Source organism: Panthera tigris, chromosome E3 (assembly GCF_018350195.1).
Source record: "Panthera tigris isolate Pti1 chromosome E3, P.tigris_Pti1_mat1.1, whole genome shotgun sequence".
In the NCBI taxonomy this organism is placed as follows: Eukaryota; Metazoa; Chordata; class Mammalia; order Carnivora; family Felidae; genus Panthera; species Panthera tigris.
Genome location: NC_056675.1, coordinates 39,321,940 through 39,343,604, shown reverse-complemented (window position 1 = coordinate 39,343,604; position 21,665 = coordinate 39,321,940). Strand labels below are relative to the sequence as shown.

General features: G+C 58.0%; 1 protein-coding gene across 1 annotated transcript; it reads left to right on the top strand.

The window, feature by feature from the left end:
* The first annotated feature begins 583 nt into the window (after positions 1–583).
* On the top strand, positions 584–20,690 carry CCNF (cyclin F). Its single transcript, XM_042972081.1, has 17 exons — positions 584–617; positions 1,403–1,557; positions 2,770–2,876; positions 3,874–3,941; positions 5,571–5,824; positions 6,143–6,196; positions 6,847–6,951; positions 7,234–7,311; positions 9,373–9,524; positions 10,798–10,962; positions 12,734–12,857; positions 14,456–14,636; positions 14,974–15,061; positions 16,787–16,886; positions 16,963–17,090; positions 17,817–17,986; positions 18,623–20,690. The coding sequence occupies exons 1-17, from the start codon at positions 602–604 to the stop codon at positions 19,114–19,116; spliced, it is 2,439 nt and encodes an 812-aa protein (XP_042828015.1). The 5' UTR covers positions 584–601; the 3' UTR covers positions 19,117–20,690.
* The last annotated feature ends 975 nt before the right edge of the window (positions 20,691–21,665 follow it).

The window sequence follows — 21,665 nt, the reverse complement described above, 5'->3', positions numbered from 1 at the left end:
CCACGATTCGCTGGAAGAAGGGCTCGAACGCGCCAGCCGAGTCCCCGAAAGTGCTGCTTCCCTGTCGCGTCCGCGGCGGCTAGGCGCCGAGCCAGCCGTCTCCTAGCCTGACGCGCGGGAGGGCGGGCGGCGGGGAGCGCGGCCGTGGGGCGAGGCCGGAGGCGCGGCGGGTCCCCACGAGCCTTCCCTGACAGCCCACCGCGCGCCGCGGACGACGCTCGCCGGCGCCCGCGCGGCCCGAGCAGCCCGGGCCCACGCTCCACACTGCGACGCTCCCGCCCGCCAAGCGGGCGCCGCTCTCCCTGGGGACTCGCGCTCCAGCCGGGGAGGCGGGGCGGCCGCGCGGGCTCCACCAATCCACGGACGGCGTTCGAATTCGCGTCCCGGCATGGCCAATTGCGATCGCTCGAAGCGGGCGGGGGGCGGGGCAGGAGGCAGGGCCTGGCGGTCCAGCGGCGCGCGCCCCCCCCCCCGCCGGCCAATGGGAGGGCCGGGCGCATTTGAAAACTCAGGCGGGCGGCGGGGCGGGTTTGCGCCTGCGTGGGGCGCGTGGGGCTGACGGCGGCCGGGGGCGCGAGCGGCGGCGGCTACGGCGGCGGTGATGGGGAGCGGCGGCGGTGAGTGTGGGGCGCGGGCGGCGGGGGCGGGGGGCTCGGCGGGCTGACACGGAGCGGGGCGGCTCCAGCCCTTCGGCCCGGCGCGCGAGGCTTCCCGATGGCGCCCGCCCGGCGCGCGGTTTAAATGCCCGGCGCCGCCGCGGGGGCGGGTGGGCTTGGAGTGAACGCCCCGCGCGGGGCTCCGCACCTGTCGGGGGGCGGTGAGCGCGGCCGCCCCTTCGCTAGCTGTTACCGTGGCCGCTAAGCGAGTCCGCGTGCGACCTAGAGTCCCGGGGTCAGGAAGGTGTGGTGGTCACATCCAGGTGCTCGGTGGGCGCCGGTCACCCCGCGGGTACGTGGGGCCGTCGCAGCCCGTTAATTGCTGACCCAGGGGCAGGGCCCGGCAGGGTAGGAAGGCCTGCGGAGCGGGTCTTGCAGGGGGGCAGCGGGTAGGAGGCCAGGTGCCTGCCGGTGAGGGACTTTTTCCGTGTAGCCCTGTGTGCAAATAGAAGCAGACGTGGGCGGGGGTCCGAGCGGCTTCCCTGAGCGTGAGATGCGGGAGAACCACCCTCAGCCTTGATGCCTCTTTTCCCGGTGGCCAAGTTCCACGATTATCTGCTATTCACCATACGTGTTTATTGAATTTGGGAATGAATGGTGACGTCTGACGGAACTCAGCTACCATTACTCCCTTAATGTTGGGGAGTAGGCATGTGGCTGGTTCTTTTTGTGGGGGGGGGGGACAGTGACTGTCAGCCCGCTCCTTTCCAGCCCATCACCCGGACCATTGTGCCGTTTTTCTTCAGTCATCCACTGCAGGTGTGCCAAGTGTTTCTGTTACCCTACAAAGCGGAGGATAAGGAGGAGACCCCGAAACCTAACCATCCTGAGCCTCCCGGAAGATGTGCTCTTTCATATCCTGAAATGGCTCTCTGTCGGGGACATCCTCGCCGTCCGAGCTGTAAGTTGCAGGATGAAAATAGCGCCAGTCGTAGCTTGCTGGTGTCACTAACCTGCTGGTTATGCCATCAAGGCTCCCTGTTCTTAGGTGTTGGAACAAAATTTTGGCCACCAAGGAGGGCAGAGGCCACAAGGGGGATGTTGTTAACAGACGCTGTGGTCCCCACTGCAGGCGAGCAGCAAAGTGGAAACATAGCACACCAAGTTTCGGTTGTGTTTGCTGCAGTGTTTATTTTAACAGTGAGATTTGTGGCAGTGAAATTCTCACCCCTCGAGAAATAAGATAGTATTGAAAAGAACACAAATATATTCTTGAGGACAAATCTCCCGTCACATGGAGCCCTGAAAGGGTCCCTGCGAGTTAGTTGACGGATGTTGGTGCAGCCTCATCCCGAGCGCCTGAATCAAGGCCATACAGCAAATCTGTGGGAAAACTCCCAACAGGTACCTGTCTCTCGCGCTCCCAAAGCCACCTCCGTTGTGGTCGTAATATCCACGGGTGCTGAGTTTTCAATGGCAGTGGGAACTTTAATGCTTGAAATGCTCACCTGTGTTCAGAGCTCCCAGCCAGCCCGCTTCCTGCCTCTGTCCAGGGTGGTATTACGTTTAATTTTTTTTTTTTCTAATACCTGTTTATTCTGAAAGAGGGGAGAGAGAGTGTGTGTATGTACCTGGGGGAGGGGCAGAGAGAGAGAGGGAGAAAGAGAATCCCAAGCAGGCTCCATGCTCAGCACAGCCTCACTCAAACTCACAACCCTGGGATCACTACCTGAGCCGATAAGATTTGGACACTCAGCCACTCAGGTGACTTATCGGTCTTTTCCTAGAGCCTCTGGTGACTTCTAGGCTCCGGCCATGTTCCCATGAGCCAGGCCCGAGGCAGAGGAGAGTCAGAGAAGCACAGAGCAAATGTCCATTTCCCTTTCTCCTGTTAGCATCGGTTTCCCTGACCCTTACAGACACCCTTACGGGGGTATCACCCCCTCTTTCTCACTGTTTGTACTCATTCCCCCTTCTAGTCCCACTGTGTCCCCCATTGCTCCTTTACAGCCACAGAGAAACTTGTTTCTTCTACTCGAAGGGCGGACCTTTACCGCCGGGGTGGGGAGGAACACCCCATCTGTCCGTGTCCTGTCCTCAAGAGCTCCAGGAGCCGGGCCTCCGGGAAGACCCCTGATCAGCCCCCCACCCCGCTCGCTCCCCCTGTTTGCAGGTGCATTCTCACCTGAAGAACCTGGTGGACAGCCACGCCAGTGTGTGGGCGTGTGCCAGCTTCCAGGAGCTGTGGCCTTCTCCAAAGAACCTGAAGCTCTTTGAAAGGTATCTTTGCACCCTGAGAACAGCTCAGTTTTCCCCTGTCTTTGGGCCGCCCTGGCATGCCAGCCTGTGTCCCAGGGCCTGACGTGGGAAGGGTTTCCTTCTTGCCGTCGCCTTCGCCAGCGCCTCACCCCCTCCCCCTCCCACCCAGGGAGTGACTGAGGACTGTCAGCGTCACCCACCTAGTCACGCACAGCACAGTCATTGGCCATCTGTGCCACCAGCACAGCCTGACTCATTAGTTCCTGTCGTGCTTCTGAAGGGTCTCACTTGGGCTGGGACCAGTCTGCATGACTCAGCTATAGGTCACCTGCATGTGGCAATTTCACCTAATGCTCTTTTCTTTTTTCTTCAAATCAAAACTGTGTGATTTAACTCCTACTGCATTTTGCTCCCTGGCTGATGCCATCATCCTGCTGGAGTTGGGCCCCAGAAGGAGGGCAGAGCAGGCGTGAGCCCCTTGGCCTGTGGGCCCCGGCGTGCCAGTGACCACACCTGCCACTCAGGCGTGCCAGTGGTTCCGGTCAGGCCGCTGGAGACATAAGCCACATACTGTATGGTTCATCCATTTAAGTGTGCCACACGGTGGCTTTTTATACATTCAGAGTTGTGCAGCCGTCACCACTAACTTCAGAACATTCTCGTTACCCCCAAACAAAGTCAAAATGAATAGGGGTGGACGTTAGCGGTGACTCCGTTCTCCCTGCGTTCTCCTGCCCCTGGCGACCCCTAATATGCCTTCTTGTGTATGGATTTGTCTGTTGCAGACAGTTCGCGTAAGCAGAGTTGTGCAACATGTGGACTTCTGCGGCTGATGACTTATGCTTAGCATGTTTTTAAGGTCCATCCGTGTCACAGCCTGACGTGGATAATTGACATTCAACTGTATTACCTAAAAAGTTCTCAGTTAAAAATCAGGTGTTCTAGCTTCAAGTGATGTGGTGGCACATAAGCCGTAAGGAATGAAATCAGGTGACATTTTATGTTTTCAATGGTCTAGGGCTGCCGAAAAGGGAAATTTTGAAGCCGCTGTGAAGCTGGGGATAGCCTACCTCTACAACGAAGGCCGTAAGTCCTCGCGGGGCCGGGGCTGACCTTGCCCCACTTGGCATTGGTATTTCACTCATTTTTTAAGTTTATTTATTGATTTTGAGAGAGAGAGCATGGGGGAGGAGCAGAGAGAGAATCGCAAGCTGACTCCGCACTGTCAGCACAGAGCCCGACGTGGGGCTCAAAGTCACAAACTTCGAGATCATGACCTGAACCCAAGTCAGTCACGTAGCCAGCCTAGCCACCCAGGCGCCCCAGCGTGGATGTTTTAGAATAAGCATGAGCCCTTCCCAGGGTCAGCATTCCATCATCACTCTTGCCACGTCTGGCACTCTGCCTCGCCGTCTCCCCTTGGGAGCTTGTGCCCAGGGGTGCCCTGCTGTGGGACCCGCTGATCAACTTTGATTCCGTACGCATTAATTATTTTAACAAACCTTGTTTTAACAAATGCTTTAGTCCCAGTCACCAGAGACTCAGGATGGGGGCTACTCCAGCAAACCAGCTTCCCCCCAGCGGCCCCCCGCTCCGTCCCATTAACCCACTGCCCACGGGTAGATGCTGGCTCCTCTGCTCGGCCGCAGGTCCCCCGTGACACTCTGGGGCAGCAAGCAAAGCGTGCCTTATGCTACAGGGCATCAGTGACACAGTAGCCCAGGCTCCAGTGGAAGGCAGGTACAAGCAGGTCAGAGCCAACCTGGTGCCCAAACTCCTTCACCCCCATGGAGCAGGTGCTCCGTGGGAGAACCTGTGTGGCCCTCTCCTCTCCCAGTGCCTACCTCTTTGCTTAGCACACAGAACCAGCCTGCGGTCTGTCCAGTCCCCGCTCCCAAAGTGCATAAACATTTGGCGGTAGCCACTATTTTTCTGTCTGTAAAATGTCTGGCATCTTGCTGAGAGGGAGCCCCTGTATATAGCTGGTTGACGGGGTCGTGACTGATAGAGACAATGGGCAGTCCTCCTCCAGGTCCCAGAGGTGCCCCTGCCCCACCCCCCTATCCCACAGTGACTCCCAGACCTAACTCACATACCATACACTTCCCCCATCTCAAGTCCAGTCTGGTGGGTTTTGGTGTATTTGCAGAGTTGTGCAGCCATCACCAACATCCAAATTTGGAACATCACCCCTAAAAGAAACACCATACCCTTTAGCTGAAGTCCAGGCTACTGCTCCCTGCAGGAGGGAGGGTGGGTGGGCATGTGACGCCTCTGTGGGGGCATCTTCCCAGACCTTCAGAACCCAGGCTTCCGGGAGGACCCCAGCCGGGGCAGGTGACCCACAGCGTAGAGAAGAAAAGGCGCGGGGTCCCCGTCTTGTGAGGCTCCGCTCTCCTTATGCACCAGCAGCTGGCGTGAGCTTTTATTTTATTTTTTAATGTTTATTTATTTTTGAGAGAGAGAGGGGGGGAGGGAATGGGGGAGGGGCAGAGAGAGAGGGAGACACAGAATCCGAAGCAGGCTCCAGGCTCCGAGCTGTCAGCACAGAGCCTGATGTGGGGCTCGAACTGGGCTGAAATCAGACGCTTAACTGGCTGAGCCACCCAGGCGCCCCTGGCGTGAGCGTTTAGACTTCCAGAAAAGACCATGGAGAGCGCTGTGCACCTGTGCTCCAGAGACACCCCTGGGTTAACACCTTGTCCATCTCCGCAGTTTCTGTGTCTGACGAAGCCCGTGCGGAAGTGAATGGCCTGAAGGCCTCTCGCTTCTTCAGTCTCGCCGAGCAACTGAATGCGGGCAGCACGCCCTTCATCTGGCTCTTCATCCGCCCTCCGTGGTCGGTGTCTGGAAGCTGCTGCAAGGCCGTGGTTCACGAGAGCCTCAGGGCAGAGTGCCAGCTGCAGGGAGTGAGTCCCGGTGAGGAACACGCATGGGGCCCGCATGCCGGGCGGTCCGAGCCGCACAGGGTGAGTGGAGACACTGGACGGTGTAAAGCCAGACGCCCCGGACAGTGGAGGTGCAGAAAACCGAGAGTGTGGGCGTGGAGGCAGGTTGCAGATGAGCCCGCGGGACAGGAAATCTCAGAGCTGGTACTCCCAGGGAGTCACGTGGGGGTTTGGGCTAGAAATGCAGGACCGAGGCTCCCGGAGGCCCGGAATCAGGGAGCGGTCCCCAGTGCGGCAGGGGTCCAGGCAGGGGCCACGAGAACGCGTAGACGGGGAAGGGTGGCCGGCTGGAAGTTCCTTTTCCGCTGATGATCACGCTTCTCCCTCCTGTCGTCTCAGACTCACAGAGCATCCATACTGCACTGCCTGGGGAGAGTGCTGAGTCTCTTCGAGGTGAGTCGATTGGTCCGTCCACTTGGACCCTGTGCTGTGTGATGTGTCCCCGGCCCCGGTGAGCACACGGAGCCGTGGAGCACGGGCCCGCGCTTCTGTGCTGCTTGCCCTTCTGGTGGTCGCACACAGCGAGGACCAGGAGGCGAGCGGAAAGCAGGAGAGGCCGTGCGGGGTGCGAACCCTGAGCCGGCAGCGCCGTGGAGTGGGCAGAGCACCTGAGTGCGCCGCGGGCAGCCCCTCCCGCTCTTCCCACGGGCCTCGCTGCACTTCAGGCTTTCTGTTAAAGTGGGGAGGCGCGCTGAGAGTGAGCAAGGACAGGGAGCAGCCCTGAGAAAGCCCCCAGCGTCCCCATCTGGGAGGCCTGGTGCGCAGGGCTGACTGGCCGGTGGCCCAGAGCAGAGCTAGGGCTCCGGGGCCCAGCCAGACGCAAACGTCATCTGGGAGGACGCGGGGCCTGGGAGGCGGAGCTCGGAAGCTCGCTCTCCTGGTCATTGTCCAAAAGCACGTCTGTAGAGAGATCGCTTCTACTCCCGTTTAGTTAACTCGCTTTATTAAGTAAGAGCCACGGAGGTGGTTCCTGAGAGGTGGTGAGTAGGGTGACTCCGCAGAAGGGGTGAGAGGAGAGTGCACCGTGCTTGGGTTTGCTCCAGGATGCAGAGCGGAAGCAGCAGGCCCGGGACCTGTTTGAAGAGTCTGCTCGCCAGGGCTGTCTGGCCAGCTCGTACCTCCTGTGGGAACGTGACAGGAAGACGGACGTGAGTGGCCCCCGGGGCGGGGAGGGTGGTGTACCCATGGTGCAGGTTCTGCCAGAACGGGGGTCCTTGGGCGACTCCCGGGGCACCAGGAGCCGCGGTCGGCAGGCCGCTCCCATAGCTGCTCCCAGCGACCACAGTCGCTTGGGGGATGAGGGGCTGGGAAGAACACCGAGCTGTGGACCCCTGGGGGTGTCGGGAGGAACATGTAAGAGCCCCGTGGGTTGGTTCTGAGTTCTCCAGAGACAGCTGTATAAAAACATGGTGACTTTCTCCCGTTGACAGATGTCCGATCCTGGACGATGCCTCCACAGCTTCCGGAAACTCAGGGACTACGCTGCCAAAGGCTGCTGGGAAGCACAGGTGAGGCGGGAGCCCGCCTATCTAACTTCTTCTGCCTCCTCCCGTGGGGACCGGGGTGCCGATACCACCCGGGCTCCCATTTGTAGGCAGGAAGACTGACCCAGGGCCGGCCGCAGGCCTTATGGGAATTTAGCTCTGGGGTGTGCAGGGAGGAGAGCCTGGAAGGGTTTCCTTCATCTCTGCCCAGCACCCCGTCGCCTCCAAGCCCACTGACCCTAAGCCGGCCGTCCGGCCTCTTCATTCTTAAGTGCAGGTGCACTCCGTCTGCTAGTAACATCCCTGTCCCTCCCCAAAGTTGTCCTGGAGGGGGGGCTGTGGCCACAGATGGGGAGTCTTCTGGGAGCAGGTGGGTGTGTGGAACGTTCTCCTGTTCCTGTCGCTTGACCTGCTCACCGAGACATCAGTGTTAGAACCAGGACGTGGGGGATTTGCAGTTGGTGTCCCCCAGATGCCCTCCTGTTGCAGCCGTAAAGAATTGTTGTTGAAGACAAATCAGAGGAAGTCCCCCTTGGCCAAGCAGGTAGAAACTCAGATTGTTGTCACCCCACCAACTGACTGCTGGAGAGCCATCTGCCCTTAAAAGGGAAGATATGATAGAGTGGTAGACGGCCCAGCCTGACGTGTGACAGAGCAGTGTAATGGCTACACCTGAGGCAGTCAGCGAATTCAGAGTAAACGTGACAATGAGCCATGTGGTCTTCTTAGAAGCTCAAACTAATCAGTAAGAATAGTAGTATTCCAGTAAACGTTCAGAGGGTCTTCATACATTCCCAGAGAAGAGGAAATAGGAATAGCTGGTCAGGGGCACCTGGGGGGCTCAATCGGTTAAGCATCTGACTTCAGCTCAGGTCATGATCTCACGGTTCGTGAATTGGAGCCCCGCATCGGGCTCTGTGCTAACAATGTGGAGGTGGAACCTGCATGGGATTCTCTCTCTCTGTCTCTCTCAAAAAAAAAAAAGAAAAGAAAAGAAACGGTCAGAACCCAGGAGTGTTTGACCACACATTCAAACGAGATTGTGGCTGCTCACGTTAACGAACGATAGGTGTATAGGTATCTTTTTTTTCTGTACACGTTGAGCGTATAGCTGTTAACTTCTGAAAATACGCATTTTTAACGGTAGCAGTTTTTGCTGGCAGAGGTGCACTAGAACAACATTCCCTTAGCTGGTGTGAAAATCGGTGCAGCCCTTTCAGAGAATGCTTGGGCGGGAGAAGCAAGAGACTTTGGCACAGCCGCCCTGTGCAGGCAGGGCAAGCGCGACAATGGCTGCACAGAGATGTCCCACGAAGTAGTGAACACGCGCCAGGAAGGCACTCGAAACGCGCTTCCAGGTGTTTATGTCGCAAGGAGCCGTGTTATTGTTGGGTGAGCAAAGAGATAAAACGTACGTGTGCTATGATCTGAAATGCGTGGCCACAGTTACAAATGTGTAGGAACATCTGGAAGGAAAGTGTCTAGAAATGGTTGCTAGTTAGTCTCAGGGGCCTAGAGGGTGCCAGCGGGGCCTGTGCACGATGGTGTCACCATAGCTTCACGAGAAGGGAAACTGAGGCACAGAGCGTGTTTCCCCAGCTTGCCTGCGATGTCACACAGATCCAGGTTTTAAAGCCAGGTCATCTGAAGGGCACCTGGCTGGCTCAGTTGGTTAAGCAACCAACTCTTGATTTCGGCTCAGGTCACGATCTCACAGTTGATGAGACGGGGCCCTGCGCTGGGCTCTATGCTAACAGTGTGGAGCCTGCTTGGGATCCTCTCTGCCCTTCCCCTGAGTGCGCCTGCACGTGCTCGCTCGCTCTCAAAACAAACTTTAAAAAAACACACACGAAAGCCGGATCACCTGAGCCTCCAACCAGCTTTGGCTGCTTTGCTATGCTGACTCCATGGTGCACGTTTCGTCCCCTTTAAGACATGTTATCACGAGACACGCCATTTCGAAAAGAACAGTCAAAACCTGAGGCGCGCTGTTTCCAGAGGGCTGAGGTGTCAGCACCGCTGTGCACCCACAATTCTCCCCCGGCAGCCTGAGGCTTCCTGCTCACACGCCTGTGTGTCCCACAGCTGTCGTTAGCCAAAGCCTGTGCGAACGGGGGCCAGCTCGGACTGGAGGGGAAGGTCGCCGACGGGATCACGCGCCGGCTGTTCCAGGCCTCCCGTGCCGTCAGCAAGCAGCAGGTCTTCTCCGTGCAGAAGGGACTCAGCGACACGATGAGGTGAGGCCCTTGAGGGAGGGCGTCTGCTTGGGCCGGGGGCAGAGTGACCACCGGGCACCCAGATGACGGGGCCGTCGTATGGTGTGTGTGTGTGTGTGTGTGTGTGTGTGTGTGTGTGTGTGGTTTTCTAAAGCCAGCGATGCCTTAGTTATCCGGGGCTTTGAAGAGCAAACATCCCCCATGTCCGTGCTCCAGAGTTCCTTTTTAAGCCTCAGGATGTGTGAAAGCACGTTAAGTGTCTTTCTAAAGTGAGGGGATCCATATGCCCAGTTTTGGCCGCCAAAACTGATGAGGTGCCCCAGATCTAGCCATTTTGAAGTGCACAATTTGCTCGGTTTGTTTTCGTAACTCAAATCGTTAATGTTGCTGAGTCGGGTAAGGCAGCTTCCTCTCTGTTCCCGTAGTGGCTGGTCTAAGCCCCAAACACCTGGCGCTCAAGTGGCCTTCCTCGACCTGGAGGAAACACAGGTTCCTCTTCTTCCCCATTCTCTTCCACCACCTCGGCCCCACCCTTCCCTCCTCCCCTCTGCCTATGACAGGTGCTTCTGCCCGGCACCTGGAACATTTGCCCAGAACCCACAGCTTCATCTTCCTTTGCTCTCTCACTTTTGATCCCTCTTTCCCCTCTGCTTAGAGACCCATGTCTCCTCTCTTTCGTTCAGAAAGGCACTTACTCTACCGGGGTGTCCTTGCCGTGGCCCCCAGCCCTCCCGTGTGATGTCTCTGGCCCTGGGTTTAGCCCCTCGAGGAGGACCCTGCATCTGTCAGCTCCGTCAGAGTTGCTGGGTGCCCGAGAACCTCTGCCAGGCTCCATGCATCCTCCCCCTTTAGCTTCTTGCCGGCTCTTTCCCCGCAGCAGAGGGTCGTGAGAAATGACCCCATGGGTGAGCTGCTCCTCGGGGAGAATGTGGGTTTGCAGGAGGGCCACAGGTCTTGCTCCCTTCAAGTGACTTTTCCCCATTCCTGGGATCTTTGTCCGTCCCCACTCTACCAGGTGGACCCACCTTACCCCTGCCCTGTGTCTGGGCTCACTCGGTACCTGGCAGTGACTGTGGGAGAAGGCAGGGTACACAGATGTGTGAGCCCAGCTTCCTCCCAAGGACAAAGGTGGGAGACCTGGGGCCTGCCCCTCACCCGAGGCTGGGACAAGTTCCTGGGTCAACGGGCAATGCTGCGGAAGACCTACTCACTCCCTCAGGACGGACGGGCCAGGCGAGAACGGGACGCTCACAAATGTGCGCCCGAGTTTCCAGGGCTGGTGCTCTCCCTGCAGGTACATCCTGATTGACTGGCTGGTGGAGGTCGCCACCATGAAGGACTTCACGAGCCTCTGCCTGCACCTGACTGTGGAGTGCGTGGACCGGTACCTGCGGAGGAGGCTCGTGCCTCGGTACAGGCTCCAGCTGCTGGGCATCGCCTGCATGGTCATCTGCACCCGGTACGGGGCCCCCGGGGCAGGGCCTGTGGGATGACACACGACAGGCTGGCCTTTCAGTGTCCCACCTCATTAGATGGGGGTCTTCATTTTAGGGAGTGCCCACACAGCATAGTTCTCCCACGTGGGGATGGCAGACTTGAACTTTGGCGAGCAGGACCCCAGAGCTGGGCCTCGCTCGGGCAGGTTCAGGCCGGGCCCCTCCTCCCCTGGCTCCCGAGGATGACATGGCACCGAGGGACGGGCCCAGTGGGTTGCCCCGGGGTCCCGAGGTCAGGGAGAGACCACTTCGCGGCAGTCCAGTTCTCAAGCCTGTGTCGTCGGACACCCGCAACTGGTGGTCTCACGCCCCCGGCTGACCCCCACCACGTAGACAGGGCACCTCCTTACACAGCTGCCTGCACTCCGGCGGCTCGGACTCTTCCAGTGGAACCATCTTCCGTTTCACCTAAACCTGCGGTCCTTCAGCCAGTACGTGTTAGCCCGCCTTTACCTTCTGAAGCGGTGTGGACAGTGATTGCACCACACATCGTGCGTGTCCTTGTTTCCCTACACCAGACACCCCCGCATGGCCTGCCGGTCCCCCTGGGCCGGGCTCTGCAGACTGACCGTCCTGCTCTGTAGACCTTGGGGGGTGAGGCACAGGTGGCCACACGCGGCGGCGTGAACTCGAGACGCCAACCTCTCTTGCTTAGTGACCCAGAGACATGGGCTCCAGGCCGATGCCGTTGGGGTAGTTTTCCCATGTCACAAGGTCATGGAGAGCCCCAGCTCCCATCTTACTCTCTGCCATCCCCCGTGACCCCTGAGGCCAGCGTCAGTGACCACTTGCAGCAACCTTGGTCACGTGGCCGTGACGAGAGCTGGAGTTGTGGTCTGTAGACCGGCATGGCCTCGGGGCCGCCAGCAGGCAGCCACACGCCAACCTTCCCCCCGCGCCCGGCGTGCTCGGTGGACCCCGCGTCACCAGAGGTGGCTGAACAGACAGGCCCCGCCTTCTCATGTTTGAGCAGGATAATTACATCCTTGCAATCAGTCACCAAAATCCCGGACCACCGATGGGCCAGTGGCGAGATGTTTTTTAAGAAGATCCTAGAGGAGATGCCCCACCCCTGCTCAGGGCAGCGCCTGCCTCAGCCTCTCCCTGAGTGCTCCATGTGCCCGGCCCCCGTTGGCCCCACTCCGGCCTCGTGCCTCCTGCACCTGCAGTCCCCACACCTCCCATCTCGCTCTGTCAAGCTGACAGCAAGTGGGCCGGCTGCAGGGCCCCCGGGACGGAGCGGCCACGGGCCGGGCCCTACTCCCTTCCCGGCAGGTCACCGGACCAGCATGCTCCCTGCTCCCTGGTGCTGCTGCAGAGGAGAGAACAGGGTGGCTGGCTGACTAGGGACACCCAGGATTCCTGCGGCCAGACCCCATGCTGAGCACAGACCTTCAGACACCCCGCAGCTCCGGCTCTGCCGGCTCACCTGCCTTCTGGGGCTAAACTGTTGTTTATGCTCGCTCCGTAGAAGCTGCTGTCATCCTCAGGTCATTAAGAGGATCAACCGGGCAGGTCATTCGTGGGTGCCTTTCACAGAAACGCCTGCGTGCCTGGCAGCCCGGCCACTCCCACTGCCAGCCTTGGTCCCTCCTCCTCCGCAGACCCTTAGGCCAGGCCACACGACCTCTTCGGGTCCTCTCGCTCTTTGACCCCTCTGGCAGTGGGGCCTCACGTGACCGTGGCCTGCAAGGATAGCAGACTCCGTGCTCAGACCCCTTCTTGACGTTCTAGGTTCATCAGCAGAGAGATCCTGACAATCCGAGAGGCAGTTTGGCTCACGGACAACACCTACAAGTATGAAGACCTGGTGAGGATGATGGGAGAGATCATCTCTGCCCTGGAAGGGAGGATTCGAGTAAGTGGCCGTTTGCAGTTTCCTTTTTTAGTTTTACTTATTTATTTTCTTTTATTATTTATTTGTTTTTTAATTTACATCAAAGTCAGTTAGCATGTCGTGCAACAATAATTTCAGGAGTAGATTCCTTGATGCCCCTTCCCCATTTAGCCCGTCCCCCCCCACACCCCCTCCAGTAACCCTCTGTTCTCCATATTTAAGAGTCTCTTCTCTTTTGTCCCCCTCCCTGTTTTGATATTATTTTTGTTTCCTTTCCCTTAGGTTCATCTGTTTTGTCTCTTAAAGTCCTCATATGAGTGAAGTCCTATGATTTTTGTCTTTCTCTGACTAATTTCACTTAGCGTAATACTCTCCAGTTCCATCCACGTAGCTGCATATGGCAAGATTTCATTCTTTTTGATTGGCGACCAATACTCTGTTGTACATTCTACCACATCTTCTTTATCCACTCATCCATCCATGGACATTCGGGCTCTTTCCATACTTTGGCTATTGTTGATAGTGCTGCTGTAAACATGGGGGGTGCTTGTGTCCCTTCGAAACAGCACACCTGGATCCCTTGGATAAATACCTAGTAGTGCCATTGCTGGGTCGTAGGGTAGTTCTGTTTTTAGTTTTTTGAGAAAGCTCCATGCTGTTTTCCAGAGTGGTTACACCAGCTTGCATTCCCACCAACAATGCAAAAGAGATTCTCTTTCTCCACATCCTCGCCAACATCTGTTGTCGCCTGAGTCGTTAATGTGAGCCATTCTGACAGGTGTGAGGTGGTATCTCATTGTGGTTTTGATTTGTCTTTCCCTGATGATAAGCAATGTTGAGCATTTTTTCATATGTCGGTTGGCCATCGGGATGTCTTCTTTGGAGAAGTGTCTGTTCATGTCCTTTGGCCATTTCTTCGCTGGATTATTTGTTTTTTGGGTGTTGAGTTTGATAAGTTCTGTATGGATTTTGGATATAAGCCCTTTATCTGATATGTCGTTTGCAAATACCTTCTCCCATTCTGTTGGTTGCCTTTGAGTTTTGCTGATTGTTTCCTTCGCTGTGCAGCAGCTTTTTATTTTGATGAGGTCCCAGTAGATCATTTTTGCTTTTGTTTCCCTTGCCTCCGGAGACGTGTTGAGTAAGAAGTTGCTGTAGCCAAGGTCAAAGAGGTTTTTGCCTGCTTTCTCCTCGAGTATTTTAATGGCTTTCTGTCTTACATTTAGGTCTTTCATCCATTTTGAGTTTATTTTTGGGTCTGGTGTAAAAGTGGTCCAGGTTCATTCTTCTGCCTGTCCAGTTTTCCCAGCACCACTTGCTAAAGAGACTGTCTTTATTCCATTGGATATTCTTTCCTGCTTTGTCAAAGATGAGTCAGCCCTATGCTTTTTCCTTTTAAATCAGAGTTGAAGTCAGGGGAGGGGACAGGAGGAATCAAGGGTCCCTCCATGGCATTGAGCTTTCCTGCTCTGGAAGGTCCTCCTGGATCCAGAGGGCAAGAGGCCAGGGCTAGAGCTCATCACCGCCACACCCTGGTGTCCAGTGTGAACACTGGTGGGGCCAGCCACCGTGATCACGTGCCAAGACCCCACAAGACCCCACCTCCCGGTCCCGTCCAGGTCCCCACTGTGGTTGATTACAAGGACGTCCTGCTGACGCTGGTCCCTGAGGCCCCAAGAACCCAGCATCTGTGTGGCTTCCTGTGTGAGCTGTCCCTGCTGCACACCAGCCTGGCCGCCTATGCTCCGGCCTGTCTGGCCGCGGCCGCCCTGCTGCTCGCACGGCTGACCCACGGACAGAGTAAGGAGCCTGCCCTCCTGTCTGCTCTTCAGCAGGAGCCAAGCCAGGGACTGGGGATTCCAGAAGGCGGGAGACGATTCTCACAATGGAGAGGGAGAACAGGCATTGCCCGTCTTTCCTGGAGGAGACACCAGAATGGACTAAAAGCCATTCTGTGGGGGTGCAATTAGGAGATGTTCTAGCTTAAGTATCTCCCACACTGTTGACAGTGAGCACACGGACTCTGTTTGTGGGGCGTTTTTAACACTGAGCTCCAGAAAACTCCACACACAACCACTGGGGCAGTGGGACGCGAGGGGCCGTCAGAACACCCCCCCATTCCTGCTTTCCTCTCCAGCACAGCCCTGGACCACAAGGTTGTGGGACATCACCGGGTTCTCTTGTGAAGACCTCATACCCTGTGTCTTGAGCCTTCATCAGAAGTGGTGAGTCTGGGCGCCCGGCTGGCTCCATCAGTAGAGCATGTGACTCGGGCTTGTGAGTTCAAGCCCCATGTTATATGTGGAGCCTACTTCATTTAAAAAAGAATTTTTTTTTTAAGTGAAAGGAAATGAGTCCCCCACGCAGCTGCCATGGAGGGTGTGTCCTCAGGGATCAAGGGGGAATTCACTCGTGTGCGGGCCCACACACAGACCTTCCCGCAGCGTGCTGCCTGTCTCAGAGTTGACATTTAAGAGCGCCAGGCCAGCCGCGTTGCCCGTTTCCACAGTGATAACACTTGATGCGCGTGCAACAACTCCCAGCCCGAGCCTCACTCCACAGGTGGCAGACGGGCAGGGGAACATCGGGGCCCGCCGCCTGACCCCTGATAGTGTTAGCGTGGGACACGGTGTCATCTCGCTCAGGAGTCGGCTGGCCGCGATCGCCCCGTGCCGTGGCCCTGCTCCCCCTCTGCTCTGGTCCCCGCTCCTGACACGTGCTTATCTGCCCAAACCCGCGGCAACCTCCTCCCTCTGCCAGGCCGCACTCAGTGCCCCCTTCCCTGCATGCGGGCCTGGGGCTCTCCTGCTTTCTGCCTGTCCTCGGACACCTCTGGGATCCAGAACATCTAGACCCCAACCTCTGACCTGAGCCCCGGATCCCCCGCCGGCTTGTCCGGGCCAGACACCCCCTTCCCCGGGGCTGCTGCTCCTCATAGACGGTGCTTGCTGCTGGTCCCCGCTCCAGCTGTGAGTACAGCCGTGAGGAGCCTGGCAGCATCTCCTGGGGCTGGCGTGTCCCTCATGAGTTTTCTCTTGTGCCCGCTCATAGCCGATGGGCGGGGAGCACGGGTGAAGGTCGAGGGGTCAGCATGTGTGTCTGACCCCACAGCCACTTACACCAGGGGTGCAAACCATGCTGACCCGATGCTGCCTCCCAAAAGTTGTTAGGCTATTCCCCTCCCGAGTTTTTTATTTCCCCACCAGATAAGTTGGGAACATTTATTTACAAACAAAACTTTTTTTTTAATTTTTTTTAAATGTTTTTATTTATTTTTGAGACAGAGAGAGCATGAGTGGGGAAGGGGCAGAGAGAGAGGGAGACACAGAATCTGAAGCAGGCTCCAGGCTCTGAGCTGTCAGCACAGAGCCTGACACGGGGCTCGAACTCACAGACTGTGAGATCATGACCTGAGCTGAAGTCGGACGCTTAACCGACTGAGCCACCCAGGCGCCCCACAAACTAAACTTTTTTAAGTGTGCGATTTGTGTTCAGAGTCGTGTGACTATCACTACATCAATTTTAGAACATCGCCTCCTCCTTCGGAGAAACCCTGCACTCCTCAGCAGTCACGCCCGTGCTGCCCATCCGTCCCATCCCTCCACAACCCCGCAGCCACTCCTCTGCTTTCTGTCTCTGTGGGTTCGCCTGTTCTGGACATTTCAGACATTTCCCAGAAATGAAATTGTACATCACATGGCCCCTTGTGGTCAGCCTGTCACCTATGTAATGTTCCTCTAGAATCACATTCTGCTGCATGGACGGACCACATCGGGGTTTCCACCCCTTTGGCTGCTGCGAATAACACTGCTGGGAGCGGAATTGCTGGGTCATGAGTCACGGCACGCTTACCTGTTTGTGCAGCCGCAGGGTGCCCCATCTGCCCTCCAGGCATGCCCCAGAGCCCTGCATGTGGCCCTGCTGTCCCTCACGTGTCCCTCTGTTTGCAGCTTCCACGACGACGCCCCGAAGGACTACAGGCAAGTCTCTCTGACCGCCGTGAAGCAGCGATTCGAGGACAAGCGCTACGAAGAGATCAGCCGGGAAGAGGTGCCCCCGCCCCCACCTCCCACCCCCAGACGCCTGCCCCCGGGGCCTCATCCGTCTAACCCTGGCCTCGTTTCAGGTGCTGAGCTACGGCCAGCTGTGCGCAGCTCTGGGCGTGAAGCAAGGCAGCCCGGAGCCCACGTCCTTCCTCAGCGCGGGGGACATTCACGCCTTCCTCAGCTCTCCGTCGGGAAGGAGAACCAAGCGGTGAGTGAACCCCGTTCTGCGACAGCGCAACGCAGCATCGGCTCCTGTGCACTGGGCCTGGCTTCCCTTCTGACCGCTGCGGCTGCCTGAGGGGCTCCATTACCCCCTTTTAGGCAGGGGGTTCCCGAGGCGTAGCAAGGAGAAGCAGCAGGTCCCGCAGAAAATGCAGCCGGGCCCGATCCTGCCCGCCTGCCACCCCACCTTCTCCCTCCGGAGCAGCTCTCTCTCTTGCTTCTTGCTTTAACCTGGCTCCCGCTCAGGGAGGAAGGTCTTGAGCCAGGGTGGACCCAGCTCAGCCTGTGGCCCCGCCACTTGTCAGACGTGTGCCGGCCACCCTGTCCCACAGCACTGCTGTCACTCTTGACCCCGCAGCTGCTGCCTGGTTACTGTCCTGGGCGCTTCCCTGGCTCCCTCCATCTCCACCGTCGTGTCACGAGCGTGTCCACACGTGTCCCCCACATCCATGTCCTGCCTGTACCACCTGGGATAAGTTTCCCTCCCCACTTACCCACCCGAGGAACTCCCGGTGATCCTGCAAAGTCCTGTTGTGCTGACCCTCACGGTGCTGCCGGCCCCGCCTCTCTGACCCTTTGACGTGAGCTTCCTGAGGGCAGACAGCCCGGAAGCTATGTCGTCCTGTCATCCCCGTGCACCGCCCGCTGGGCCAGGGCAGGCTCCCGCGCTGCGGCCCACCGTGACCCGGCCCCTGGCTCTCCCACCTTGCAGGAAGCGGGAGAACAGCCTCCAGGAGGACAGGGGCAGCTTCGTCACCACGCCCACTGCGGAGCTGTCCAGCCAGGAGGAGGTGCTGCTGGGCAGCTTCCTGGACTGGAGCCTGGACTACTGCTCGGGCTACGAGGGTGACCAGGAGAGTGAGGGCGAGAAGGACGGTGACGGTGAGTGCCTCAGGCTCCAGGGGTGGGGGTCTCACGCCAGACCCCTGCCTCGCCTGCAGGACAGCGCGTCTGCACACAGGCAGGCGTGAGGCAGCAGAGCCCCTAGAACAGCACAGCAGGGCCAGGGTGGGGCGGGCGTCCTCTCAGCCCTTGGGGAGGAGAGACGACCTTTGTCCAGCCCCAGCCAGGCCCGTGTTGATGGAAGGACCTCACCAGGGCAGGGGAAGAGGAAGAGACCTTGCCTGGAACCCACGTAACATTGTGTGACGTGTGCCGGCCACCGCCCTTTTGGCCTCTGGGCCTTGTGCACGTCTGCAGGGCCACCTGTGGGAGGCTCCGTCCCTGTGTTTTGGGGCAGCTAAACACACAGGAACCCTAGGTCTGGCCGTTTCTGCTGACTTTCCGGTTGCTTGCTCTTGTGTCCACTGGGGATTAAGTAGATTCTTGATGATCAGTTTATTGTCACTTCCTACCGTCCCCCACGTCACCGTGAGAGGCCCCCTCCACCTCCTGCCCAAGGAGAGAGCGGTACGGGGGGCTGTGCAGTAAGGTCCAGACACGGGCCCCTGGGAGTCCTGACTGGACAGGGGGTACTCAGTTCTCAGTGCCTCACCTCTCTCCCCACGTCTCCCACAGTGACAGCACCCAGCGGCGTCCTCGACGTCACCGTGGTCTATCTAAACCCAGAACAGCACTGCTGCCAGGAATCAAGCGACGAGGAGGCCTGCCCGGAGGCCGGTGGTCGCCAGGATGTGCGCGCCTACGTACCGGGCACCCAGACACCTCCGAGCCCGGGGCCCCAGCCTCTGCTCCACGGCAGGAGGGAGCCAGGCAAGGACAGTGTGACCTCGGGGTACTCCTCCATCTGCAGCGCGAGTCCCACAGACTCGGTGGACGGGGTCTCGGGGGCCTCCCCCCGGTCTACCTCAGTGCCTTCCCCGGGCAGTGACTCAGGCACACAGCCTTGCCGCCAGCACGCCAAGAAGCCATGTTTACAGTGTCACTCTCCAAGCCCCCTGGAGAGCAGCACCCCCCAGCGACAGGTAAAGAGGAAAAACCTATCTGCCCACAGCGAGGAGGAGGAAGAGGAGGATGAGGACGAGGAGAGGGGCCTGAGCCCTGCTTGCTGAGGCCGTGAGTGCCCGCACTTGCTGCGGGCAACGTTTGCTTGGGGGGGGGGGGGGAGGGCTGCCACTGCACTAGGGAGCCTGGGGACTCCGGAGGCGGACACCGTGTGCACCCTGGTGGCTCTCACACAGGGAACTGAGAGAACGCGGGATGCGAAGTTTCCTTCTCCGGGGCAGCCCAACGTGAGCCGTCAGAACGTCTTAAGTCAGAACAGAAACTCCGATGCTTCCCTTTGGAAAGTTTAGCCTCAAAGCAATCATGCCACGCCCTGTGAAGCCCATTTCTCTGTCCCCTCTTGTGTCTGTCCTCTCTCTGGGGAACTTGAGCCCATGCCTGATGTCCCCAGACCCACTGAGCCCCATCCCGGGAACTGACAGCTTTCACCACTGAGAACACGTGTGAGCAGGTGGCCTGGCACAGCTCACCCCCCGCATCTATGGGGTTCGGGTGACCGGAGGAGCTGACCTCTCTGAGCGCACGCACCACTGTCCTCGTACCGCCTTGGTTCCCTTCCTCCCTGGGTGGCAGGTCCCCTGCTGAGGCAGCCCGGCCCCTGCACTGTCGAGGCCTGCATGTGACCACCAGGTGGGCAGGCCCGGAGTCTTGTCAGGCCGGGCCTTGAGGTCTTGGCCCTAAGCTCCCTGCCTGCCATACTTTCAGCTCCTTTTAGAGATCCTTCTATTCCCCCAGAGTGATTGATCTGTGTCCCCAGCAGGTGGTGTCCATATGAACACCTCTCTTTGCACTGAATTTCTAGGCTATTTCTTTTCCATCTTTATTTCCATCCTTCATTTTTCTAAGATGGAAATAAAAGAAAAAGATAGAAGATATTAAGTTAAAAAGAGAGAGAGAGAGATTCCTAACTTTATTTAGGTTCAACTAAAAAAAGAAACATCTGATTCAGATCTCTCAGTGCTATCCTGACACTCTTGAGGCGAAAAGAATTTTCCCAGGGAAGTTGGACAGAAAAAATCTAAATGTCATTCGTAACATCTGAGGTGACCAGGATGCAGATGAGCGAGATTTAGAGGACCTGTCCCCCACCTGTTGGGGAGGGTGGATCTGCTGTGGGTACCTGAGGCTCCCCCAAGCCTCCACCTCCTGTGTGCAGCAGCCACAACACCAGAGGGATCCGCTTGAGCCTGACCCTGACCTCCCCTCAGCTGGGTGGACCACTGAGACACGTGCCCTGCAGCAATAGCTTTTGTTTTTTCTCAAAATGTCAGAACGAACCACTGGGCCAGGAGTGTCCCCCAAATGCTCTTGAACTAGAACTATGGCACACAGAGGTGCCGACTCAGTGGTGGCTTTTCTGGGTGCTGTGTGTGTGTGTGTGTGTGTGTGTGTGTGTGTGTCCCCATGTCCGTGGGAGCTGTCTTCTTGCTACTGTAAGAGAATTCTGACCGCCCTGGGTGGGGCATGGTTGGAATGCAGGGACCCCGCCATTGGGATCGCAGACCTTTCCTGTCAACTGTGTGCCCCTGGGCATGTGTGAGCCTCGGCTTCCTCGTGTGTAAGCTGGGGCAGCAATACCTACCTCACAGGGGTGTTGTGAGGATTAAATGTGATAAGGACAGTGGCAGCCTAGCGATGTGTGTATCTGACTGTGTGCCACCTTGTCTGTGGCCCACTGTCAAGACACAGCTTGGATGGACCTGCTTCCCTGTCGTCTCCCAGCCTGTACCCATAGAAGGCCACCACTCCAGTGCGGACCTGATGCCGCCTGCCCATGCTGACGCGAGCCTTTTCCTGTCCCCTCTGACCTCGGGGAGAATCTCCTTTGAGACCGGAGTGCGGTCCGCCTCCTCTGCCTGGGCACGAAAACGGGCAGCTGCCAGTTGGGGGGCTGCCCTGAGCTCCCACCCTTTCCAGCCCCTGGCTGCATGGGTCCCCCAGCTCCCCTCCTGCAGCATCTCCCTCTTCCAACTGTGCAAGGGATACCTTCCCATCTTTAAGCAACCCCCTTGATCCCAGTTTGTCATCCCTCCGGCTCCCTGAGATTTCCCAGCCCCTGCAGGGCTCGCTTTCCTACTTCTTACCCCCAATTATATTGGTCCTGCTGTCTTCATCACTCCTTCCAGCTAGCATCTATCCCCACTCTCCCACCTAGCATGTATCCCCCCCTCCTCTCAGCTAGCATCTATTCCCCCCCCACCTAGCATCTATCCCCCCCTCCTCCCAGCTAGCATCTATCCCCCCCCACCTAGCATCTATCCCCCCTCACCTAGCATCTATCCCCCCTCCTCCCAGCTAGCATCTATCTCCCCACTCACACACACCCCAACTAGCATCTACCCCCCCCCCCACCTAGAATCTATTCCCCCACCCCAGCCAGCATCTATCTCCTGACACACACACCCCAGCTAGCATCTATCCCCCCTCCTCCCAGCTAGCATCTCTCGCCCCCTCCTCCCAGCTAGCATCTACCCCCTCTTCCTCCCAGGTAGCATCTGTCCTCCCTCCCAGCTAGCATCTATCCCCCCACACACACCCCAGCTAGCATCTATCCCCGCCTCCTCCCAGCTAGCATCTGTCCACATACACACACACA

Coding starts and splice junctions, on each gene's coding strand:
- CCNF (XM_042972081.1), top strand. Junction 5,825..6,142: donor GGCGGTCCGAGCCGCACAGG/GTGAGTGGAGAC, acceptor CTGTCGTCTCAG/ACTCACAGAGCATCCATACT. Junction 6,952..7,233: donor AACGTGACAGGAAGACGGAC/GTGAGTGGCCCC, acceptor TCCCGTTGACAG/ATGTCCGATCCTGGACGATG.